This window comes from Strigops habroptila, chromosome 3 (genome assembly GCF_004027225.2).
Source record: "Strigops habroptila isolate Jane chromosome 3, bStrHab1.2.pri, whole genome shotgun sequence".
NCBI classification, from domain to species: domain Eukaryota; kingdom Metazoa; phylum Chordata; class Aves; order Psittaciformes; family Psittacidae; genus Strigops; species Strigops habroptila.
The window spans coordinates 58655383-58678828 of NC_044279.2; the positions used below are offsets into that span (position 1 = coordinate 58655383).

Sequence of the window (23446 nt, forward strand, 5' to 3'; positions counted from 1 at the left end):
AATAAACCTCCAAACCTATTCTTCCTTTCTTGTTCACAACTGATTTAACTGGAAGAGAGACAGGTCTCTGAAGTCCAAGGCACTACTGGGTTACTGCTGCTAAATCTCATGCCATTTGATACTTGGGAGAAGTCTCTGTGAAAAGCAGCCAGTTGACTGGTGAAGTAAAAGATATCTTTATATGGTCCCTCAGGAATATTTGGTAGTGAAATGAAATTCCAGGAATGTATGAAAATAGTTTATTTTATAGTCTTTGGAATAATAATCAGACTTTATAAAAACGAAAGGGGAAGGAAACCTGCCTGCATGATGAAACCTTTTGTGTAATGCATTCTATAATTACCTCTGTTGAGTATTGTTTTAAGAGACAGCCATGGCAAAAATTGCTCAGTGGGCAACAAGAGAAAAAAATACAATTTCATTTCTTGTGCACAGTATAGAGCAAGGCTCTGTATTTAAGTCAAATATTTTTCAATATTTAAAATACTTCTTCCAATATATCATGCAGGGTTTGTTAGCCTTACAGCATGCTGACATCCAAATGGGAGAAACCTCCTATTAAATATGTCAGTAAAAGAAAAGATGCAAGTAGTTTAAAATCTTATCCACTAAAAAAGTGGTCCTCGTAATCTCAATTAAAACAAATGCAAGGGTCATTAATCCATGAAATAGATTTAAAATTTGCATTAACGTGGTTTTGTATCTCTAGAACAATGCCTCCAAGCTTTTGCTGGCTATTATGGAAAGCAGGCACGACAGTGAGAATGCGGAAAGAATCCTTTTCAACATGAGACCAAGGGAACTGGTGAGAAAACTTCTGAATATTCATAAATCGTTTGGCTGAAAAAAAAATAAATCTGTCATTAAAACATTTTTAAAATTATCTGCATCTAAGCTGAAAAGTGTTGGCAGCATATGGTGACACAATGTATCAGGATAGTACTAATTCACAAAAAGTCCTTTAAAAGGATCAAGCACGGATGATTTCAGTCTTTACGACTTCATTATTTTTATCTGTTCCGAGCACTTTTCTGTAATTGTTTCCTAACTGAATTATCATATTCTGGTAGACTGTCTTCAAGTACACTTTGTCAAGGGCTGGCAAATTAAGCTTGTACAGTTTGTGGAACAGTGCTAACAGAAATGTGTGCGGAGACATGTAGTATGTATAATATGTATATTTTATATGAACAAAGAGAGTTACAAACAGTTGTATTTTGAACAACTGTGATGCTTCTGTAGGTCTCCAGGAGTTTTAAATAGGTTAGAAATCTGAAGAAATGATCAATCCAATTGCAACAGCAACAGCAGTGACAGAAAAAAGTGTATGGTGGGGAGATTTGTGGGCGTCAGCTCTGCCCTTTGGCAGAGCCCAGTGGCGTGATTGTTTTGGAGCATCATCGCTAAGGTGGCATGTCAGCGTGATAAGGCCATCCCTAAGGTACAATTGCAGGTTCAGGCCCTGAGTGGGGAATGGCGGATTTCCCCCCATTGGTCCTGTAAGAGGTTTTTGAATATTTTGGAATTTCCCCAGCACCCTGTCCAGATCTGTATCTTCTTTTCCTTTTTGGTTTAGTTGTTCTTTTTTCTTTCTGCTAAGCTGTGTAGAGAATGCTGAGTGACGTATCAGTGTGCTCTAGCCAGAGGGAGATCATGGCTGCACTCTAAGTGCTGTACAACACTACTTGCCGTATCTGTAGATCTGTCTTTCAAAGCGTTTGTGAAAATACCTGCTTAAAAGGCTCAGCATTCCTGTTCCTTTCTCATGATTGTAGTTTTACTGATGAGAAATGGAGCAGTTTGGAGCTTCATAAATACTTCAAGCTTGTCTTTATTCAGAAAGTGTTTCTTAGACTGCTTGCTCTTCTCGTAGAACTGCAGGGCTTCCAACCAGGCTTGAGCTGAACAAAGCATGTGTGTTCAAACACAGTGTGCTTTTTCCCCAAGAATGACATTTATTTCATCTCTCCTTGGTTGGCTTTGTATTACAGGTGGATGTGATGAAGAATGCTTATAACCAAGGCCTTGAATGTGACCATGAGGAGGAGAATGGAGATGATGGCATCTCCCCAAAAGATGTTGGCCATAATATCTATATTTTGGCACATCAGGTATGTCTTATTTGTTGTGACTGCTTCCAGAAAAGTGCTACATGATTAAACCCCACATTGTTGTGGATGGAGTGATGCACCTTACTCATAAGAGAGTAGTCATGTGTTTCTTGATATAAAAGAGCAATTTAACAAAGTTTAATAGTAAATGTGACAGTGGTTTAACAAGATTCGATGGCACGGTGCGCTTGATTGTTTACTGCATAGAGGACAGGGTCAGACAAAACTGTCAGGGAGACTCTTCCATTGAGTCATGAGGTTCAGAAAGGACCCCTGCTGCATTTGAAACTGCTTCTCAGAGGGTAGTTTAGGTGCAACTGGATTCAGAATTAGTCCCAGGCTTGGTCAATGATTTATGTCTAAAGAATTATATGTGCACAATCAATCCTTCACATCATTTAGCTAAACTTTCAAAGTTTACCATGCTGTTAATCACTTAACAACAATCTATTGTGTCAAGGAATCTCTCAACCCTGAGGAGTAACCTTGAAAGGTGTCTCAAAGCATGTGTGTTCAAACACAGTGTGCTTTTTCTCCCCTACTCAAGGGGAGATCCTGGTGTGCAGCCCTCTGCCATGCAAGAAAGCTCAACAGGCCCATGGGTGTCCACTATTTATGGAGTAAAATAATTGGCTTAGTCATATTTGCATACCGACTGCAGCTGTTAGTTTCTTCCAAACTTGGCTTGGGTCGGACCTTGACCAGCACTATGGTTAGGTGGGTGCATTGCTCAAATTAGCCCTCGGCTATTGTGTTGTTATCTGTCTCCCCGAAATCCACTTTGAGCTGGATGCAGCCATCATGACCAGATGCATCCATCGTGACCACCTCTGGTGATTATCACTTGAGCAGGATTGTGGGAAATAAAGGTCAGGTTGGGGCTAGGGCAGGGCAGGGAGCACACCATCACACACACAAAACCTGTCTGATCAAAAAGAGGAGTTTTCCCTTCTTGTGATTTCTGGCTCATGTTTGTGCACAACATGACTTGACTTGGCAAGTTGCTGAGAGCAGGAGAAGTGAGCAGTTTCACTGTGTGCATAGGCACTCTGCAGGATTTGGTAGGCTCTGTTTGTGTGAAAAAACAACGTAGAGCAAGACAGTTAATGTCCACTTAGCTTTGTCTTCTTTTAACATTAACAGCTTATTTATATCAATCAAAGCCTAAATTATGTTACTGTTATTGGTTTATTTTAAATAGTAGCTTCAGTTGCTACACCAAGTGAACTTGTGTTGAAGAGATTCCTATTATTTCAGGTATATTAGTTGGTCAATAAGAAAAACTGGACCTTTTTGCTGTTTTCTCCTTTTGAGTTATGTTGTAGGGCCCTCAAGCTTTTTCTGATGACTTTTGCTTCTCTACTGGTAAAGGCAGAATGTACACTGAAGGTTTTTATTTAGTGAGATATCAATTCTTCAGAGCAGTTGGTATCAAAAATAGTTTATGAGTATTGAAAATATTTTTTTTAATTAAAAAAGATGAAGACCAAATATTTCTTGATTATATCATAAATGATTTGGTGTTTCACTTGGTGTTTCATATAAGGGCCAAATTTAATAAAAATGTTTTTACTAAGAAGAAATAAACAGGTGGGGATAGGGAGTGTTCTATATTCATTATGCTTATTAAGTATTGTTAGGCATTGAATACTCAATGGAAAAAGAAAAGAAAGCAGTCTATAGTTACACTAGTAATATGCAATGTTTCTTTCAAGCAAGGAATGCAAAAACAGCTACTGAGTTACGATCGTGTGCTTGCAGCACATTTAAATAAGTAAGTCTTGTTACTATGTTTTTGGCGTAGTTGACCATGTTCTACTTTTGTGCTGTATGTAGGACTGTACATAAGATACCCACTGAAGGTGATAGTATTTTTAGAAAGCATCTGTAGCTCCTTCCTTGTATGACTCTTTACTCCTTGTATGAATGCTTATAATGAAAATTCAAATGCCTGCCAAATCAAAATGCTGGTATTTTATCTCTTCTATCTACAGTTTGTGTTAAATGACATAGCAGGATTTGTGGCAAAAGAAAATAAGTTTTAGGGAGTAGAATATAGGCCTAAAACTATGTATGAAGTGACTGCTGGGGTCATTTTACAAAAGAGGTCACTACCAAGGGTACACTAGCTAGCTGAGGTGTAGATTAAGCTCTGTCCCTAGATACGTAATCAGGGTGCTGGGGAGGTCCATGGTGCCACTCCACAGCTATTCCTAATGCCTGGTCCATAATTGGCATTTTGGTTGCATAAGGATGGATATTTTTACAGCAATTTACTGAGCTCCTTCCTGTTCTGTAGAATTAAATTGCATGATTGGCTCTGTATTCTGTAAAAATATCCATCTTTTTTCAAAAAAAAGGACTGTTTTCCTTTTCTTTCATTTCTGTAACACAGTGTGTGTGTGTGTTTACTGTAGCTCTGCACCCATGTCAAGCCCCATATCAAAACAAAGCAATGGAAGGGCAGGCAATTTGGAGCCTTGCTCTCTTCTCTGCTAATGAAAAGCTATGATTCTTGACATAGAGCTGCTGATCTTTGACACCAAACTCTTTCCATGTGTGCCCTTTCACTCGCCTTGGGATGGGCAGGATACGAGCGTGGTCCCTCCTCTGTATGGCCATTGTTGCTGGGTTCCGTTGCTGGCTCCACCCTCTAAACACCCTCTTATGCTTTGCTGTGTCAAAGTGGCTTTTTGGTGCCTGGGCCTTCCTCTTGGCTTAGCTGACCTGATATACTTAGTATTTCTTTACTGTGCTCCTTGCAGTTTCATGGTTCATCTGACATTTTTTTTTACAACCAGTGTGGCTCTTCAGTCACTTTCCTGACACTTGCTTGTGACCACTTGCTTGAGTTACAGCTTTTTGGTCCCTGTCTAATAGCAGAATCAAGACCAAAAGTTCCTCTTTTTGCTGTTATAGCCCTCAAACAGAGACAGTTTATTTTGGGGAGCTCAGACTTTCAGTTTTTGTCGTTGCACTCTTCAGGGCGATGATGGGTTCTGCATTTTGCCACCACTACATCCTTCCTTGCCCTTCCTGTGGTTGATTTTACCAGAAGCAAAAGACATTCTTGTAAATGATTGACCCACAGTACATGGAAAGTTATAAATATGTCACAAGCAAGGCTGAGATTTCTGTTACTAAATCTCCTTTATAACCTCCCAACCTTTACCCCAAATGCATGTGCAGGAGCATGTATGCAATTGCATGTGCACACTTGTGCATCACACACATGTTTCGGAGGTGTGTGGGCACAGAGCCTGGGACATAATAGTAAAACACTGTTAAATAAGCCATATGACAGTTACCATGTCTCTTCCACATGTTTCTCTGTCCTCTCTTTCCTTTCCTTTATTTCTTCATCTTCCTCCAGCCTGCCACGTGCCAGAGCTGTGCTACTTCCCCTGCACTGACTCCAGGCTGTCTGGACACTGCTGCTCCTCACTTTTCCCATTCGATGTATTATGAGCAGAGAGGAGAAGGGAGCACCACTGAGAGAAAGCAGAACTGAGTTATCCATGAGGGACTACTGTGAGCTGTACTCCCACTCTGCGGCCTGGCTTTGGGGTAGGGACTCCTTCCAGACATAGCTCTTGTACAGCCACTTGTGGAGGAGTGACACAAACTGGTGCTTGAGGTCACATCCTATTATTGCAAGATAGTGTTCACAATTCTCTTGAAAATCCATGGATGAGATTCTGTTTTCTTTGTCTTGTTCAAATGTCATGCTGAGAGCCAAGCCTTGAACTTGACATTACTAATTTCTTACAGTAGTCTTGGGTGAATGCCAGTGGTGTGTTATGGATAGTTCCATCAGCTCTTATACCTCCTCTTTCCAAGCCTCAACCAAAATAAATTGGTGTGGCATTTTTACTGCTGTAATTTTAAAAGATGGTGTTCAGGAAGGCTACACTAATTTGCAGAGTTAGGAAGGCTGTCCGCAAAAAGATTTCATCTTGATGTGGTGTGATTAGTGATTAGAAAACCTGTTGACATAGTAGCACAAAAAAGTTTCATACTCATTTCTTATGTGCAAAAGCGTTATGTAGGACAAACACTTTTTTAATTAATTATCGCTCAGAAAAAGAATTCAGAAAAGGCTAAAGAAATCCTCTGCTTGACCTTGTTACCTGTTAGTTATAACAAAGTATTTCAGTAGTTTGTAAACTAAGAAAAGCTTTCTTGGTTCAGTAGTATTTCTGTGAGGTTCATGACTCCTTTACTGTGAAGATAAGGTACTGTTTATAACCACAGGCGCCTGTAGTTTGCATGTATATATGTGCTTCTGTTAACAGAAAATACTTTCGAGTGTTTCCCTGTGTTTTTCAGCTAGGTGCAAGCTGTCTCAATCAGGCATGAAGCCCAAGCTAATATACTGTACCTTTCAGCAGGGGCTTTTTTCATGAGGTGCAGAAGAATGTGAAATAACTGCGCATAGCTTCCAGTCAGCTTGCACACTTTCCTCTACCTGTAGAGGTGTGTAGACATGTCCTTGATCTGGAAGGATGTGAGTACGTAGGGAGTAAGGAAGCAAGTGGTAATACTGTAACAAAATCTTAAGCGTCTTGTGACTTCCTTGATCTGGTTCCCAATGCTGTTGCAGGAGTATAGGGGTACTGACCTACTGTGTCACCCCTTTCATGATGCGTCTTCTGTGCTCTCAGGCTAGCAAAATATTTGCTTAACTGCTCAGTTTTAAGTGTACGCTTAAATTCCTTGCTGGAGAGAGAGCATAGGTCGTGGAACTCCACAATACCATTGTAACGTCCAGTTAAGTAGAAGGGTTTGGTTTGGTTTTTTTATGAGCTTAAGCTAAAAGCTTATATAAACTGCAATGGAGTACTAAACCTACTTATATTTATATAATTTCCTGGTGGCACCAAGACTTAATGAAAAATCATTTCCTCCACCCCACAAGGTGAAGTAGTTAACACTGCAGGTATAAAGCATAAACGAGCAAAAGCTTGAAGTAGGCTATCTTCTGATAGACTAACACATTTGGAAGTGTTCTTCCATTTATAAGCTCTTAAAATAAACCAGGGGAAAAGAGGTAGAAATTGCTGTGAATTGTAAGGTTCTTGCTGCAGGTACTAGTAAGCATACTGTAGCAATTGGACATCATGAGCAAGTTATACTCCTTCCTCTCTGGTGTAAATTTTAAATGGACTGAGCAAAATAAGTTATTCAGCCTTATATATTTGTTAATACTTTAATAGCAGAATCAAGATTTCTTTATCAAAATTAGCAAGCTTTATCAAACTGATGTCTTATTGCCATGTTTACTTCATCCAGTATATTGCTTATTAGTGCATACACGTGAAGAGTATTTGCTAACTAGACGAGTATAATGGTAATAAATGATGGCATGGATTTGTAGTTTGGGAGTAGGGGTACACTACAGGCTATTTTTTAGAAGTTACTGGTTTCGACATTTGAAATAGGACTGTTTTGATAATGAGACTTGGATATGACACATTCATTAAGGAGAAACTAAAGTCAGTTTTAAAACATCTAGCTATCCTAACACGTAAATTTCTAAGAAGCACAAAGCATTTTGTTTCTGTGGGTTTCTGTATAGCACATCATGGTATATATTCATTAGGTTTGCGTACGGCAAGGGCTGGGACCACTGTTATTTCCCACATGAACCTGTGTGGTTCTGAGACTCTTATAAGCAACAACAGAACAAATAAATGACAATAATAATAGCGGTTTCAGAAATTTTTAATGAATTAATCTTCCCTTTTATAGGACTTTGGACCAGTTAAAAGCTTTTGTTCATTTTGTTTCCCCTTCTCTTAAAGTAGGTGGGTATTATCCAGTATTACAGGCAAAGACACCAAACCAGAAGCAGGTATATACAGCAAGTCATTAGCTGTCATGGGAAGTGAATACAGCCTGCTAGATGCCCAGTGCTTTGCTTTAACTGCTGCACTGGGTTTCCTCCTATGCTCACTCGATCCCAGCTACTTTACTAATGAGGAGAATTGGCATTTAGTGGGTATTACAGTTGAGAAGCGCATAATCACTGAGCACATTATTACTCCAAGAATCTTTTAAGGAGATCATGCTAATGTATATTTTTCAAATAAACTTTCCTGTGCTGCTAATATTATGGATTGTTAAGGTAAGAAGAGATTTCATAAGATAATAGATACAAGTGTGTGCATGTGTGTGAGGGAGGTATTGTAAGGTTTAAGGTTTTTTGTGCGTAATTATTTTTGGTGTTTAGCTTGGAGCGGCTGCTGGCTTTTCTTCACTTAGCTGTATTTTAACATTTAGACAGAGGAACTTAGACCTTGGTCCTTCTTTTCTTTTGTGTTCGTGTGTGCATGCATAAAATAAAATACATCTATTAAAACATGCACTATAAAGTAAATGTGAATTATTTCATATAATTCAAGTCAGGGTAAAGGATTCTATGGCAAAGCCTTGCTTAAAATGATGGGTGCAGGTTTTCCATGTTTTGATGTATAGGGATCATAAGAGGTAACACTGTGAATGTGTGTCTCCAGATGTGATATAAGATCACTGCATGTAACTTGTCGTTTAGTATGAGAACCCAAAGCTTTCTGAACTGGCTGGGTTGTCCCAGACAGACAAAACAGTATTCTGCATGAAATTCTGACAATGGTCAGGGGTAAATTTGGGGTGAAATTTGACCATTTAAAAAGGAGTGTTGATGAAGAAGGCAGAAATTAATTACTTACTACTGCGCACTGATAAGCACCTTCTGTAAGACACAGCAAAAAAACACCTGGAAGGCTATTTAGAATAGGGAATGGGTGGAACCAATTACAACCCCAAGTAGTCTGCAGTGGACATTAACTGGCTGAAATGGTAACATCATGGTTATACCATGGAAAAGAGGTGGATAGAAGCCAAGTAGAAAAGTCTTGCAAGAACACCTTGATGGTGGTATTGCTGTTACTGGCTCGCAACATTAACCTAAAAGAGATCTTTCTGTCCTTGTGAGAGCTGTGAGTTCCCCAGAGCCTTTTGCTCTGGAAGAGTTAGGAAGCAGCTTTCAGCTCCAGCACGGATCCTCCTGAAATCTGAGAACCACACTGGTTCAGTGAAGTTTTAAGCTTGCTGATCTCTTTTTGCCCATCCTTTGCCACAAGTAGATGTTTGGCTCAAAAATAGAGCTGTAGCCCATTAGTCCTGTAAGTGTCTGTCTTTACAAAACATTAGGTTGTGCCAAGGTTCTACTGGCAAAGATTTGGAGCTGATTCTGCTCCGTGAACAAAATGGCTTGGTTCATTTGAATTTCTTACACATCTCCGACTGGTACACTCTAAAAAAGCAATGTCTTCAGCGTATAAGAATAGGATTTTGGAAAAAAGATCAAAATACAAAAATGTTTGAGCTTTTCTGGTGTAAATGGATGTACCAGAATCACTGGTTATATTGAGTGAAAATACAGATCAGTCACATTTTGTGTAGCAATGACCATTTTCAAATTTTGCAGCTGATGTGAGCAAGCAGCAATTGGCAGGTATTATTGAAGATTGTCTTCCCAAACACCTGATAGCAAATGGTGAATAATACTATACATACTAGAATAAACAGGACTATCTTTTGAGGCCAGAAAATGATAAAATCTATCCTTTAGGATAAACCTGTCCTTCAAGATGAATAGCTGTGAGTTTGTGCGATAAGGATGCTCCCGATCTGCAGGATGGGTAGAATTTTTTAAGCTAAAGGATGTAATTTTTTTTTTGTAAGGCTATGCTGAGGTTTGCAGTTTTGGGTTGTTTGGGGGTTTTTTTGTTTCTCCCTCCTTAGCCAAGAAGCTCTCACTGATAGCAGTGCCAAAACAAAGGGCTAATGGGGACCAGTCCCATGAACAGTGACTGTCAGGGGACTCATATCCTTGGCTGCCAGACCTGAAACTTCTCATAGAACTTTTATGCTCCACATGTTGTTTTGTAGTTATCATCCTGATGAGACAGGCTATGGCATCGAAATGACACCAGCTAATTAAATGTCAGCAGAATCAGAAGCTGTTGCAAGGCTTTTACGCTTAGATTGCCAAGATTGAAACAGAAGCCAATGACGCACATCACCCTCCTTGCGGCTCATTAGGATGGTACATAACTCTATGTTCAGCCAGCTACAGTATAGACAGACAGTATGGAGGCTGCCACAAGGGCTTGACACTAATGAGCACCTGAAAGATTAAACAAATGTCTGTGGCTGCTGTTGGGTCTCAGGTTAAAACCTTGGCAACTTATGCTTCATTGTTAGGTCTCAGGTTAAAACCTTGGCAACTTGTCCTTCAGTGTTTTCTATTTTCTCCCATTCTCCTTGAAAGCATTCACCTGAGAATCCTGTCATGACTTTGATAGGGATGTACGTGGAACCTCTGTTTTCCCTCTGGTATCCTGTTGACTTAGGCTGTTAATAGGTGCTGGGATTCAGACTAGAGCTTTTTACTGTAGGCTGACCACAAAGGTTTTAGCTTATTTTCATTTTTCTGGTTCTACTTCTCCAGGGTAAGATCAAGCATATATTATACATATGTGTGTGTTTTATTATATGTAATATTAATGAGGGATATATCCTGTTTGGCTGTAGCAACTGTGCATTTCACTAGTGTGCAGGTGGCCTTAATATTTCTGCTTTGTGGGTTTCTTTTTCTATCTTTAACTTCTGTAATCCTGTGTCCTTGTGTTTTGTGGTTTACAAGATTTTTTTGTCATTGGGAAATATGTTGTATTGGTGTCATGGCCCAAACGTTACATGAGAAGAAATATCCTTTCTTTGTCAAATGTCTGCATTGTGAAATCTTCACATTAGTCTGTGGTTTTACTCTGAAAATTGGCTGTGAGACAGTGACATACTACTTAAGATATTCTCTGCTCTCAGGCTCTATTTGCAGTCCTGTATTAGTAATAAACATACTACCTTGTTATTGCTATCGGAAGCAGCACAGGCTGAGAATTACTTTAGTTCTCCTTTGGTTCTGCCCCGGCAGGACAATTACTTAGCTTCCCACTTTAAGAATGGGTCATCATTTTGCCATATCCTCAGCTGGTCTACATGGGAATGCCTCCCCTGAAAGTAGGCAAGCAATACTGATTTATGCTAGCAGAGAACTTGACCTGTTGCTCTCAAACCATACTCTTACCCTAGAGGTCCCTCCTTGTCTTTGGCATGCACAGTCTTCATTAAGAGTGATGATATATGAGCAAAAAAAAAGGACGGCTTGAATTAAAGCTTTTTGATTGAAATTGCATGGAGGAGCATGAAGTATAATTAAAAATCATGTTGCTTGTAGACTGAGTAAACTCAATCTAAAAGCCACTGAGAGACAATAAATATGGAACCACACAGTACCATCTTTACAAAGTCAGCCTTCAAAGGAGACTGCAATTTCAGTTGCCCTCAACTGCAGTGCATATGTATCGTCTGCTCAGAAATGTATGTAATGTAGCTACTTAACTTCATTCAGATTGCAGCAAACTCCGCTTATTAAGAAAGATGAATTACACCACGTGTTAAGATGTAATAATCTACTGTAGGTGAAGGCTTGCTCTGGAGGCAGAGCTGGGGCTTTTCCATTGGAGGAGACCTTCAAATGACCCGAAGTGCTCTTTTCCTTATATCTAAAGCACAACTAAAACATTTTTCTCTGAGCTAGGAGGAACTTGTTTTGTTTGTTTGTTTTGAGGGGAAGTGATGGTAACCTTGGAAATATCATGAAAGTGAAGTCTGGTCTTACTTAATATTATCAGAGCAGTTCTAATAGGTCTCTGATATCTGCATTGTGAAATCCTACACCTTAATTAAAATCCTGTGGGACATCTTCTCTAACAAAGACATACCTTTTGATCGTTCTCAGTGCTTCAGTAGTCATTGAAGTAATTACAGGTTAACAAAAATAAAGAGCATTAAACAGAATGTCAAAATATGTCGGTTCCTCACAATTGTTCAGTTTTAACTCTCATCTCCTCTGATGTCATAATTTAATTAGGTATCTCAGTCATCATAGGGATTTCCAGAATAGACAAGATCTGAATTTGCGATCTACAAATAGGCAGAGCTACCTCAGTTGGCATCCTCTTTATTTAACGTATTTAACACAGCACAGAAAACTGAAAATGAAGTCCACCTTGCACTTTTTCTGAGGCACCTTTAAGAGTTACCGATTAAACTGTCCAGCTGTGAAATTCAGTTTTAATGGCTGATTATGCTTTTCTACACTAAAAGTGAGGTGCTCACTTTTAGGACTACCAGTAGTTTTACAGGAGTGAAACACCTTCAGACCTGCACACAGATAAGCATCTAATCAACCTGGGGTAAAATAAATTATTCCTTAACTCTTAGGTATGGGCAGGGATTTTCAGAATTGGTTTTATGAACGATGATCTGTGGTAACCTCAAATTAACTTGATCTTTCCAGCCTTTTCTTTCTATGAGTCTGTCTGTAGAGCACTGTTTAGGTGCTAGTTGGTTAGCTGGAGCAGCATTATTTGTGAATGTCTGATGAGGAGAGAGATGAAATTTTTACCCTTTTGGTCACCCATTGGGAACTGTAACTTCGTAAAAGCCAGGTGAAAGTGCACTCCTGAGGACAGTAGCCAGAATACAGAGTTGGAAAGAGCGACTCACCATTTTGCTTTCTCTTCTTTCTGTTTCTATGCCTCTAAATGATTTTTTTAGAGTCATTTTGCTCTGCTAATTGGAGGGTGAGACAAACATTCAACAGCATGATTGAAAAAGCTTCAAAATCTCACCACTGTAGTTATTTTGAAGGGAGACATCTCTCAGTTCCTGTCCATTTCCACACTCAGTAACTGTCCTGTTTTGTACCCCAGAAAATACATGCATCAGACCCCTGCAGAGATTAGGAAATGCTTGTCTTTTGTGAATTTCACAGATTCCAGCTTCAGCTGTTTACTTGTTACTTTAGTCTCATATGGTTTTGAACCTGAAATGACCATGTTATGGTTTTTGTGTCTTGTGGAAATACCTGCTGAAGAGGTGTGATGCTAACAAGGATTGGCTAGAAACAGACTTTTTACTTCGCTATTGCTGTGACAACTGAGAGGACCACATAATGGCCGTACTCAAATGCTTGAATTGTGAAGGCTGAGACATGATAGCAAGATGCAACTGAGGACTTAAGCCTCTTTAATGTGCTTCAGTGAAGATTGATAGGTGGTTTATCCCAGCCTCTACAAGTGCAGCGTATGTACAGTGGCCATCTTCCAAGCCATACCTGCATGTAGCAGAGCTGATGGTTATATCATACATTGGGTTGAACTGCATCCAGCTTAAGAGGTCAGTGTGCAAAAGACACTGTGGCATTATACTGTAAATTTGCAAGATGAGACTTAAGGGTGGGAAAATACGAGGAGGGAGCCAGCAGTGCAAGTCAGAGACTGAGCTGGTTTCTGTATAGTTCGGGTAGACACTGAAGAGGATGAGCCCATTCTGGAAGTGTCAACCCATGAGTTACTTTCTGCTCTGCTCTTGGTGCCAGAGGAAGGGAGGTTGACTGCCAGTCAGTGTCTTCTAAAGACTTAAAACTGTGGTTCCCCTCACCACACTGCACCCAAAATAAGAGTCGTAAGCAGTTTCTCCTTTTGTTTGTGCTAGCCTTCCTTTTCTTTGAAGGCCACATAATAGACAGCAGTAGATGGATATTTTGCAGAGAACCACTGTTCTGAATAAGAAGAGAAACCTAGAAAGTAAAGTTCTTGATAGCAAGAGGATTTTAATAGTTCCTGAAAAGGGTATTCACAGTTCTCTTATCTCAGGTTTAGCTATATGTTTTGTATGTATATGAAGTGTATGGCATTTAGAGGTGAATTCTGTGCAGGTTTGGGATCCATGTGCTTGCTGGCTGTCTGTTGCTGGTTTTGGTCTTTCTCAGACTGGGTCTGTACAATGTTGGTGACCATGCCAGTAAGGTCTTATTTTGGACGCAATGTTTTATCTGCCTTTTGTAGAAGTTACATGTGGCTGGGATCTTCCTTGTATGCTCAGAGGACGATTAGTTGCAGTTACTCTGCTCTCTCTTTCTTCCTTTGGCATTGAATTTTCTTGTTATGTTTCCCTAATCATGTCTGACACTTCCATCATCTCATTTCCTTCCATCCTGTACTCTCCAAAATTTTGCTTACAGTAATCATAGAAGGCAGTCTACAAGAGCAGTCATCCTGTTGGAACACTCTGGATTACATACTGTTGTCCACATCCTATGTTTAGTATTGTCAGTGTAGACGAATAAACCCAAATGTGACCAGTGTATGCATTGAGCTGGTTTGGCTCCCATAGGCACAGCTGGCCATGACAATTTACATAAAGCTTGCAGAGGTGTTTCACACTCACTCCCCTTGAATTAATTTTGTTTTATTGCAACACATTTTAGCTGAGCTGAACTTTCTCCACACATGCATTTTACTTTTTTGCAAGTAAGCTTTGCCTGCAAAAGAAATTACAAGGAAGACAAATGGAAATGAAGCTCATTGAAATATTAGCAAGTCATTTTGTCTTCTTCTGGCTTTCATCAGGGATAAAAGAACAGCAAAACCACAGCAAAAATAGCACTGAATTTCCTATGGGGTCTGCAAACATCATAGTGATAGAGATCACTTAACTCTGGTGGTTACTCTTATGTGATGATATTAAGGTGTTCTATTTCTCCCTTCCCTGTGAGGTAGGTCACTATTATCTACAATTTGTAGTGCGCACCACATGGATGCTGGCCAGGAGAGGTGGTGTCTCAGAGGCTACACGAGGCCATGGAAGACCCATCAACAGAATCCAAAGCGTCTGGACCACCCAGGGCCCTGCTCATGTACCACAAGCCATCAGGGGAAGATTAACTGTAAACCCTTTTGGTTGCTCTGTACAGTATAATCATCTAAATGAAATCAATGAATACTTGATTTGAGAGTCTCCCATTGCTCCATCCCTGCTGTTCCTAATGTTTGTTAACAGATTGCTTTGTGGTAGAGTGCAAAGGTGCCGCTCTATAAAACTGTAATGACTTCTGGAAAGGAAGTTGGTGTATTGCAGAAAGCACCATTCAGTTTTGATTGGAACATGGGGAGTTGAAAAGTTGTTATTACTGTTAGTACAGCCAGTTGGAATAAAAATTTCTGCTCAGTTATGGTTAAGATGACACTTCCTTTTTCCTTGCTTTCTCTCTCTCCTTGTTTACCAGTGGAACACTCCTAGTGTTCTTATTTGCCCTGGGCAAGGAGCTGGCATGTGGTAAGGCCCTGGCACACCAAGGAAGAGGATCTAATTTTCTGTCTCCTGACCTCTTCTGTCTGTCACCCATCCTGTTTGTTACTCCCTTGCCTTTCTCTTTGCTGTTGTTTCTTGATACTTGTTTCTTTTCTTGTCAGTTCCCAGGCAGCTTTTTAACCTTTCTTGCTCTCTAAGCATAAGATGAAGTTTTCAGTGAGATGGCTGAGGTTTCCCCTTGCGAGAGGGTTTGGTGGTGCCACATCTCACACTGCCTGGCTCCAGGAGCCAAAGGACTGAAGGGGAAAAATGAGGAAGAGATTGGTGCTGTAAATGAGCCCCAGCTGCACAAGTCTGCACAGCAAGGTGAAACTAATTTGAACAAATGCTATTATTCTGCTGTTGCTGCAAGTTATATTTTGTCTTGTTTCTCTCTGGTGAAAGACCAGTGGCTTTTGGGATGGCAACCCACACTGCAGTATGTCTGGTTACTTACAAGGTAGAGATGAAGATAAGTCATAGCAGATCTATCATGCACTGGACATCAGGTCTATACAAACAGCTCTTGCCTTGCTTTCCCCAAGGTCTGTGGTTCATGAACTTCCAGGACTGTGTAGAGGCTGCTCTCTGCTCTGACATATTAGAGGGGGCACACCATGGAGTTGGTTAGTGAGCTACAGCTGGGGCATGGGCTAAGGGCAAATGGGTTACTGTGCAGTACTGTAGCTTGCAAGCACACCACACATCCAATTCCCTCCCCAAAATGAGCCCCGGTCCCCAGCACGGTCCCAACTGCTGCCTAACCCAGTGCCTTTCCCCTGTCATGTGTGCCAGGTATCTCCACCATCAGGTAACAGCATTACTTCTGCCTTACAATTGTGAGAACAAATTCAAGACAATTAGTGGCAAGGATGATATTTTTTTAATTATTTTGTTTCTATTGGTTTAGGTGTTTGTATTCTTAATAGTAATACTGTAAATAAAGTGTTTAGGGGCACAGAAACTGTTTGTATTTGTGTTTCTCAGCCAGTTATTGAGAGCTTATAGTAATACTCCATTGGCCTTTTCTAGAGAATCAGTTTAACACATTTGACACTTTGCCTGTGAACCGACTCTTTGTGAAAACCCTGGTTGCTTACTGGACACTAAGTTTCACCCATGTAGATCCCTTTATACTATTCTAGTCATACAAACTCACCTTTACTCCCCAGGTTTGCAGTCAAAAAACGCTAGAGAGTAAAATAAATCTCTCAGAATTTAGGGGTTTTCAGCCTGCTGTTTCTACCTCATATTTCTCAGACTCCTATTCTTTTCTGGGGTTGAAGCAAAGCCTGATGAAATCAGCAGTTTTTACAACCACTCGGCTGTGTACTGGGTTACAGTTCGTGTCTCTGGTGAGTACTGGGCCACAGAGGAGACCCTTGCAGTTTGCAAGTTACAGCCAGTTACAACACATTCATGTAAAAATACAGAAGGGGTCTATGTTTTACAGAAATAATGAAAAGTGGAGAATTACTTTCTGTTTTCCTGGTAATTTTTCCGCACATGCACACATATGTACATACGTATTTTGGCAAACCAATCTAGTGTCCCAAGTCGGTGAGTTACTGACAGGCTGATGACATGAACATTCACAGCTTTAAATCGCTTTTTCTTTGAGAACCTTTAAACAACTGCATTTTTATTCAAGGAAATCTTGCTTTAAAGCAAAAAGCCTGTAGGAAACCCATATATTGTTAATTGCAAAAGATGGGCCTGCTGTGGTTTTCCGCGCTGCTGATCATATATGGCATCCCAGATGACTAGCAGATCTGATTTTATAATCATGTTGTGTCAGGTGTTTAGACTGAGTATTACTTGTAATTCTGTCATTTCTCTATACTGTTTCTTTATTAATGTCTTCAGTGTTCTTGATCTGTCCTCAATCTTTCACATTTTGTACTGATGGTTTATTACAGTGTTTTCCAAATTTTTTAAGTAAAAATCTTTCAAGATGAACAACAGTCCTTCCTTGGGAACTGACTGAAAGCCAAATTATCTTTATTCATTTAGCTACTGCCTTAGACATCCCCTCTTTGGAAATCACTGTTCCATCGTATGATGTTGCTTCCTTTTCCCTACATGTCTTCATGAGCAGTAAAATACAGTGTTGGCATTTAAAATAGTGTCAGTGCATGGTTGATGGGTGAACGACTGACTGAAAGTTTTCTCCTCAGAAGTGACTTTGGGAGGGCTCTTTGCAAATTTAGGCTCCAGAGATGGTTATTTTTTGTATCAGTTATGCTTGCCATGCATTTTTGAGCTTTGCTTTGCAAACATAAGCGGGGCTATTCTTTTCATTATAGTTGCTATTGTCCATGCTCATCCAGTGTCTTGTCCTCCAGCTGCCCAGAAAGATTTGGAAATAACATTTAACTACCTCACAGGAGTTAAATATGAAGAAAATGTCATTCAGAGCTTGCATGGCCTTTACATGCCAGTCACAGACTGTCACATAGAGTGCATTATAAGCTTGGATAAGCTTTCCATATTTTAGGTTCACAGTTTGTCACTGCATTGTTATTTTCATTGCTATGTCTTTGATCTCAAAAAATCTCTCTGCTGGTCAAGGAGTCTGTTGATACAGTCCCCTTTGCCCATGTGGGCCTTTGAGCTCATTACAGGGAAAGGAAGGATCATGAAAGCAGAGCTTCAGAAAACATTGTAGTTTCCAAATAACATAGAATTTCTGAAGCTGTTCTGTGTCTTACTGTGGGCCTCTGCTTCAGGTCTGAACTTTCAGAGATTGCTGTCCACTCCATTCTTTCATCAATGTAGCTGTGACAATACAGAAATATTAGCAGTACTTGCTATTGTGTCAATGTAGAGGTATCCATCCCGCACAGGAACTGCAATGCAAGCAGAAAATAGATAGAACCTTTGTCCTGGGGTTACGATCTAAAGGTCTGGACTACAGAAGGTAAGTGGATGTGGAGAGGTGGGGAAAGAAATGGAGAGCTAACTGCCTAGCACTATTGCTGACACCTCTAGGTAGGTTTCCCTCCTGAAATCTGCTGTAGTTCCGCCAGCTTGGTCAGTAGTCCCTGGCTGTTTCCAGTGTGTGTTTTTGCTGGCAGCTGAGCTGCTTGCACAGAAGGTCCCAATCTGTTCTTCAGATCATTTTGTCTAGTGCTAGTGTTGGGAAGCCCCAGCTGTGTTGCACTAGGCTCTGTACACACATCAGCACAAGACAGTCACTGCCTGAAAGAACAGTTAATAAAGTATAATGAAGATTACTGAATCCACACTGTTTCAAAGTACATGGCAGCAATTCACATGAAATCTGACATTAAAATATGTATGAATATGCATCAGCACTGTCTCAATTCACCAGGAGTCTGTTAACACACTGTGCTAGTCAGTCCCATTACAGCACAAGAAGGCTGAGGTAGTTTTCCCTTCTAATCCATGTAGTAAAGGATATTTATTGAGAGATACTTTTACAGTAAAGGTTATGCACAGTTAAAAGCATATCATGCAGCAATACCTTGAGATTTCATATGGCTTACAAGTGGCATTTCCAATTCTGTATACAAATTCAAGTATGTTTGTAGAAAGTTTTTGTGATACTAATTGAAATTCATGAAACTATACATGCCCCTTTCTCCAAACTGGCATAATTTTAATATGAGAAGAACTATCTATACATCCTTAATTTGACATTTATTAGAAAACTCAAAATCTTAATGGTTGTCATCAGAGAAAAAAGGGTCAAGGTAAAGGCAAAGTTCCTGTTTATTACAGAAGATAAAAAAAGGGGACTATATTTGCTTCCGGTTATTCTAATTCACCACTCCAAGCATGGTGTGATTGCATTCTGTCTAGTCAGTTCTTTTCTTTGTATCTTGAAGAAGAGATATAGCCAAAGTAAAGGGCATTTGGAGACAGACAAGGAAAATAATTGACTCACAGAGAGTCTTCTGTTTGAGGAGGGGTGGGAAAGATAGGGATTGTTCTAATTTAAAGAAGAGACAAGTAAGAGAGGACGTGACAGTAGCATACAGAATGATCAATGATACAGAGGAGGTGAATTGGATGCCCTTGCTTGCCCTTTTGTAAGTACAGAAGCAGAGGGCACTCAATAAAGCTAAGGCAAAAAGAGTAACATTGTTTAAAGGGAATTTTTAAATAGTAACTCCCTTGTTTCCACAAGCTTACCTTGTTTCTCCATGATGCTGGAGCTTTACTGGGAGGGATGCAAAAAACCTCTAGGAAATCAATCAAAGTTGTCCTGCTAAGCAGATCTTGTGAGCATGCTGCAGAGACTACTGACTGGGTCGGGTCATATGGCTTGTGTGAAGAAGAAAAACTAGTCAGGTAGTCTTAAAGAACTTTTTTAGTTTTAAAAATAAGTGAAAGTTGCGTAGGATATTAATATAGGTAGTGAGACTATCCATACATTTGCTAGAAAGAGTGAAAAAGTAACTTTTCAAGGTAGAAATCTATTATTGATGGAAGGAATATTGCTCTGTGGTTGACCCACATGTGTTTGTTTTTTGTTTTTGTTTTTTTTTTTTTTGCATGTCTTCCTGGATATCTTCTTGTGACCCTTTTATAAAGGCTGATGTTCAGACGCATTGGTTCAGGGCTCTACTGTCAGGGCCAAGCAGACTTCTGTCCATGAGGAAGTTGTAGGAAGTACATTTGTTCTTCCTGATTATTACTTTCTTGTTTTCTCTTGCTGTTGAATGTTCCATTTATTATTCATCTTTAATTAATAAGTTTGTATCGAGATCCAGAATAAAATTTATTTTTATCAGTAGATTCTAGGGAACTTCAACAAATAGAGTAAATTTTACATGTATCACTCCCCCCTCCTTTTTTAAGGAGGATGGTGAAACATGCAAATAGCTTGTAACAAGTGAGATAGTTTTCTGGTTAGATTATTACAATATCTGTTTAGATCCATTCTTACTTTTAGACTTGATCCCTGGCACTCTTTTTGTAGATTTGCAATTGTTTTATAATTCCTCACCATACAGCGTTATTTCATGTAGTACAATCCTAATCCATTTGGGGTGATCACCATTTCAAAGCCTAGTTCCTGTGGTCATTTTAAGTGCTGGGCCTGCCTTGTTTCTAACGTCTGTGTCTAGAATGTTGTGGTAATGTCAGTGAGTTATTAAGGTCTGGATCACATCTATAAGATAGCCGTTCCTTTCCTCCTGCAGTTTCCCCTACATTAAAATAGGTGGAACACCCCAATTTCTGGATGAAGACTACTCACAATGATATAGGGGAAATTGTATTTTTAGTAGTGTTTCCTTGTGCCTTGTAATTAGGTCTTTGTTTCTCACTGACCTAAAGGACATCATGAACACATTTGCTGACATTCTCAGTGTTAAACTTTGTGCAGTTATTGAACATTTAAAATATTTACTATTCAACAAGAACAGGTGTATTTTATGAATCACATAACATATATAATTTGTAAAAGTTTCTAGGGGATACATATTTGTGTATTTGTGTGTGTGTACATACGTGCTGTGTACATCAACTGTACAGTTAGGAATGTATTTGACCACCACTGCAGTCCAGCTGCCTCTGAAATAGCTATGGACATTAGCTTGGCAGCTCTGACATACCAACCTACAACATGGTGAAGAATTGTTTAGCAGTTTGAAATTGCAGAGAAAATTTAATTGTAAATGTAATTACACAGTCAGAGCTATGCAGATTTTAGGTCCAAACTGAAGTGAAAAGAAGCATTCAGTCTAATTCTTTGTCATTTGTCAAAAGCCCTCCAAAACCCATCTAGGCTGCAAGCTAAGCTGCCTTTCATAAATCTCAGCCGAAGACTTGCTGCTGACTTTTTAAGACTAAATTATTTCTATTGTTCTCAAGTAATTACATTTTTGTTGTTATCTGAGGAGAGAGCCCCACTGGATTGAGCATGTAAGTATATGGAGATAGGGGTAAGGAGGATTTGTGTTACTTAAGTGGAGATGATAAAGCTGAAAACATAGCAGCAGGACATAAATCAGATATTTTTTTTCTTTTTCTAGTTGGCTCGTCACAATAAAACATTGCAACAGATGCTGAAACCAGGGTCAGATCCAGATGAAGGAGACGAAGCCTTGAGGTATTATGCCAATCATACGGCACAGATAGAGGTAAAGAATTGCTCACTGGAAGACTGAATATGAGACAAGTTTGCATCTTGTGCATGGTGTATCAACTCTTTTTAAGATTCAGAGCGGCAAAGCTTATTCAAATGGTGTAGATTATTTATGAGGAAAAAGTTGAATAATATGCTTTTGGCTATGGGAGAAAAAGGAATGCACCTATATTAAAAGTGACTTCAAATAATCATATTACAGTAGCTTGCTTGTGTGTTACCGAACATGTTTTGTTAGGGAAATAGTGACTGTGTCATGAAGTCAAGAATAATCTTGTATGGTACATCACTCAAATAAATAGTCATGAATTTCAAAGCCAGTGATGCTAACTGATCAAATTAAAAGTCTGGCTGGACTACAAGGAGGTTTTGAAGTTGTGTAGACATTCAGTATGGCTTTTGTTTAAAGACCAAGGCTTGGCCTGGTTCATCAGTTCTGTTCTCTATTTTAAACTTCAGCCCTGCCATGGATTGAATTTAGATCAAGATCCACAGAGGTATTTAGGTTCTTAACTCTTCTGTCAGTTCCTGCACTCTTACAAATTTCATGGGATTATAAGCATCAAGGTAGGAGTTAGGCACTGTAGTATCTCTAGTCCTTAGTGACTTCATATGGAGGGGAATTTTTACGGTGCAGAGGCAGCTGCTGTGAGAGCCTGCAGGAAGATGAGGCATCTGTCTTTTGGAAATGCTGTATCAAGTCCAAAACTGGCCAAGTGTGAAAATGGCACAATATGGTTGCACACAGGCCCAGCCTGAACCTGAGCCAATAATTTGACCTTCAATGGGATCCCAGGCTCTATCACAGCACTGGACCTGAGCTTGGGTGCGTAGAGTCTTGATGCAAGCACATCAGGTCCCTTTTGCCCTGGCTGCCATCAAGACAGGTTATGGCTGGGTCCTTCTCTGTTTCCCACCATCCTTTTTGCCTGGTACAGGCCATGTTATCCCACTACAGGGTAGATGGAAACTCCATGGCTGTGGTAGTCCAGAGAGCAGCTCAGCAGTCCTCTTAACATATTTTGATACTTCGGGTGCTCCTGAGGTATTCTGAAATCTCCTAAAACCTCATGGCTGCAAAGCCTGTTCCCTTAGCAGATATGTAGGCCTCTGTTCTCAGGGAGGCTTTTTAAATGTCGTTCTGCATAGCAGCACATGCAGCTTACCTCTTCATTTGAGTCCCTGACAGAATTGAAAATGTGCTGTCAGCTGCTTTATTCACCCTACAAAGTTAGCTGCTAGTCACATAGTCCTGTTGCACAACTCGTGGCCTGAGACACAACTATTTACTTAGAACACTTCAAAATTGCTTGCCCAAATTTCACATAATGCATATGCCCATGAGCAGACATGAGCATAATTATCCTTCATCTTCAACACAAATGTGCTTGACTATGTTACTTTTAAAAATTACTTAAGACAGGTGTTTTTTTAGTATGTTCACAAAATAAATATGAATCAATAGAGAGAAGGGAGAGTGGTTTAATGCAGGACTGAGACTGGAAAAGTGAAAATCAGCCCAGCATTGCTGCTGGGTTTTGAATGGATGCTCTCTGGTCTTTCTCTGAAAGCAGTCCTAGATTTGTTTGGCATTTCAAATATATATATATATATTTCAAATATAGCTCCCCTATATCAGGGTATCTCATTTCTTTGATTTGAAAGTCAAATAGTGGGGTTTCTTTTTCATTGGTGGCTGTACAGAGACATGGGTCTAGGAGTAAAGATGAGTTTCTGCTCATTTCTGTATTTTCAGTAATGCAGAGTCCATGATCAAATGGGAAAGCAATTTTGATGGCAGTGTCCTGAGGTGGAATAAAAATCTAGCTCACTCACTGATAACTCAGTAGGCCCTGAAAAACAAACAATGCAAAACCTGGTTTTTGCCAAGTAAGAAGTTGAAGACTGACAAACTATGGGTGCTGTCTGAGTAACAAGGTGCTATTTTTGCATGTTCACCTTCACAATTTAT

The 23446-nt window shown here is 39.7% G+C and overlaps 1 protein-coding gene across 4 annotated transcripts in view; it reads left to right on the top strand.

Annotated features, from left to right (window-relative positions):
• ITPR2 (inositol 1,4,5-trisphosphate receptor type 2) overlaps nt 1-23446 on the top strand; it is a 264777-nt gene that overhangs the window by 194612 nt on the left and 46719 nt on the right. For all 4 annotated transcript variants that reach the window (XM_030477958.1, XM_030477953.1, XM_030477954.1 and 1 more), the window contains 3 exons: nt 710-805; nt 1992-2111; nt 21362-21469. In XM_030477958.1, the coding sequence (XP_030333818.1) occupies nt 710-805; nt 1992-2111; nt 21362-21469 (324 nt within the window). The remainder of the gene's footprint in view (nt 1-709; nt 806-1991; nt 2112-21361; nt 21470-23446) is intronic.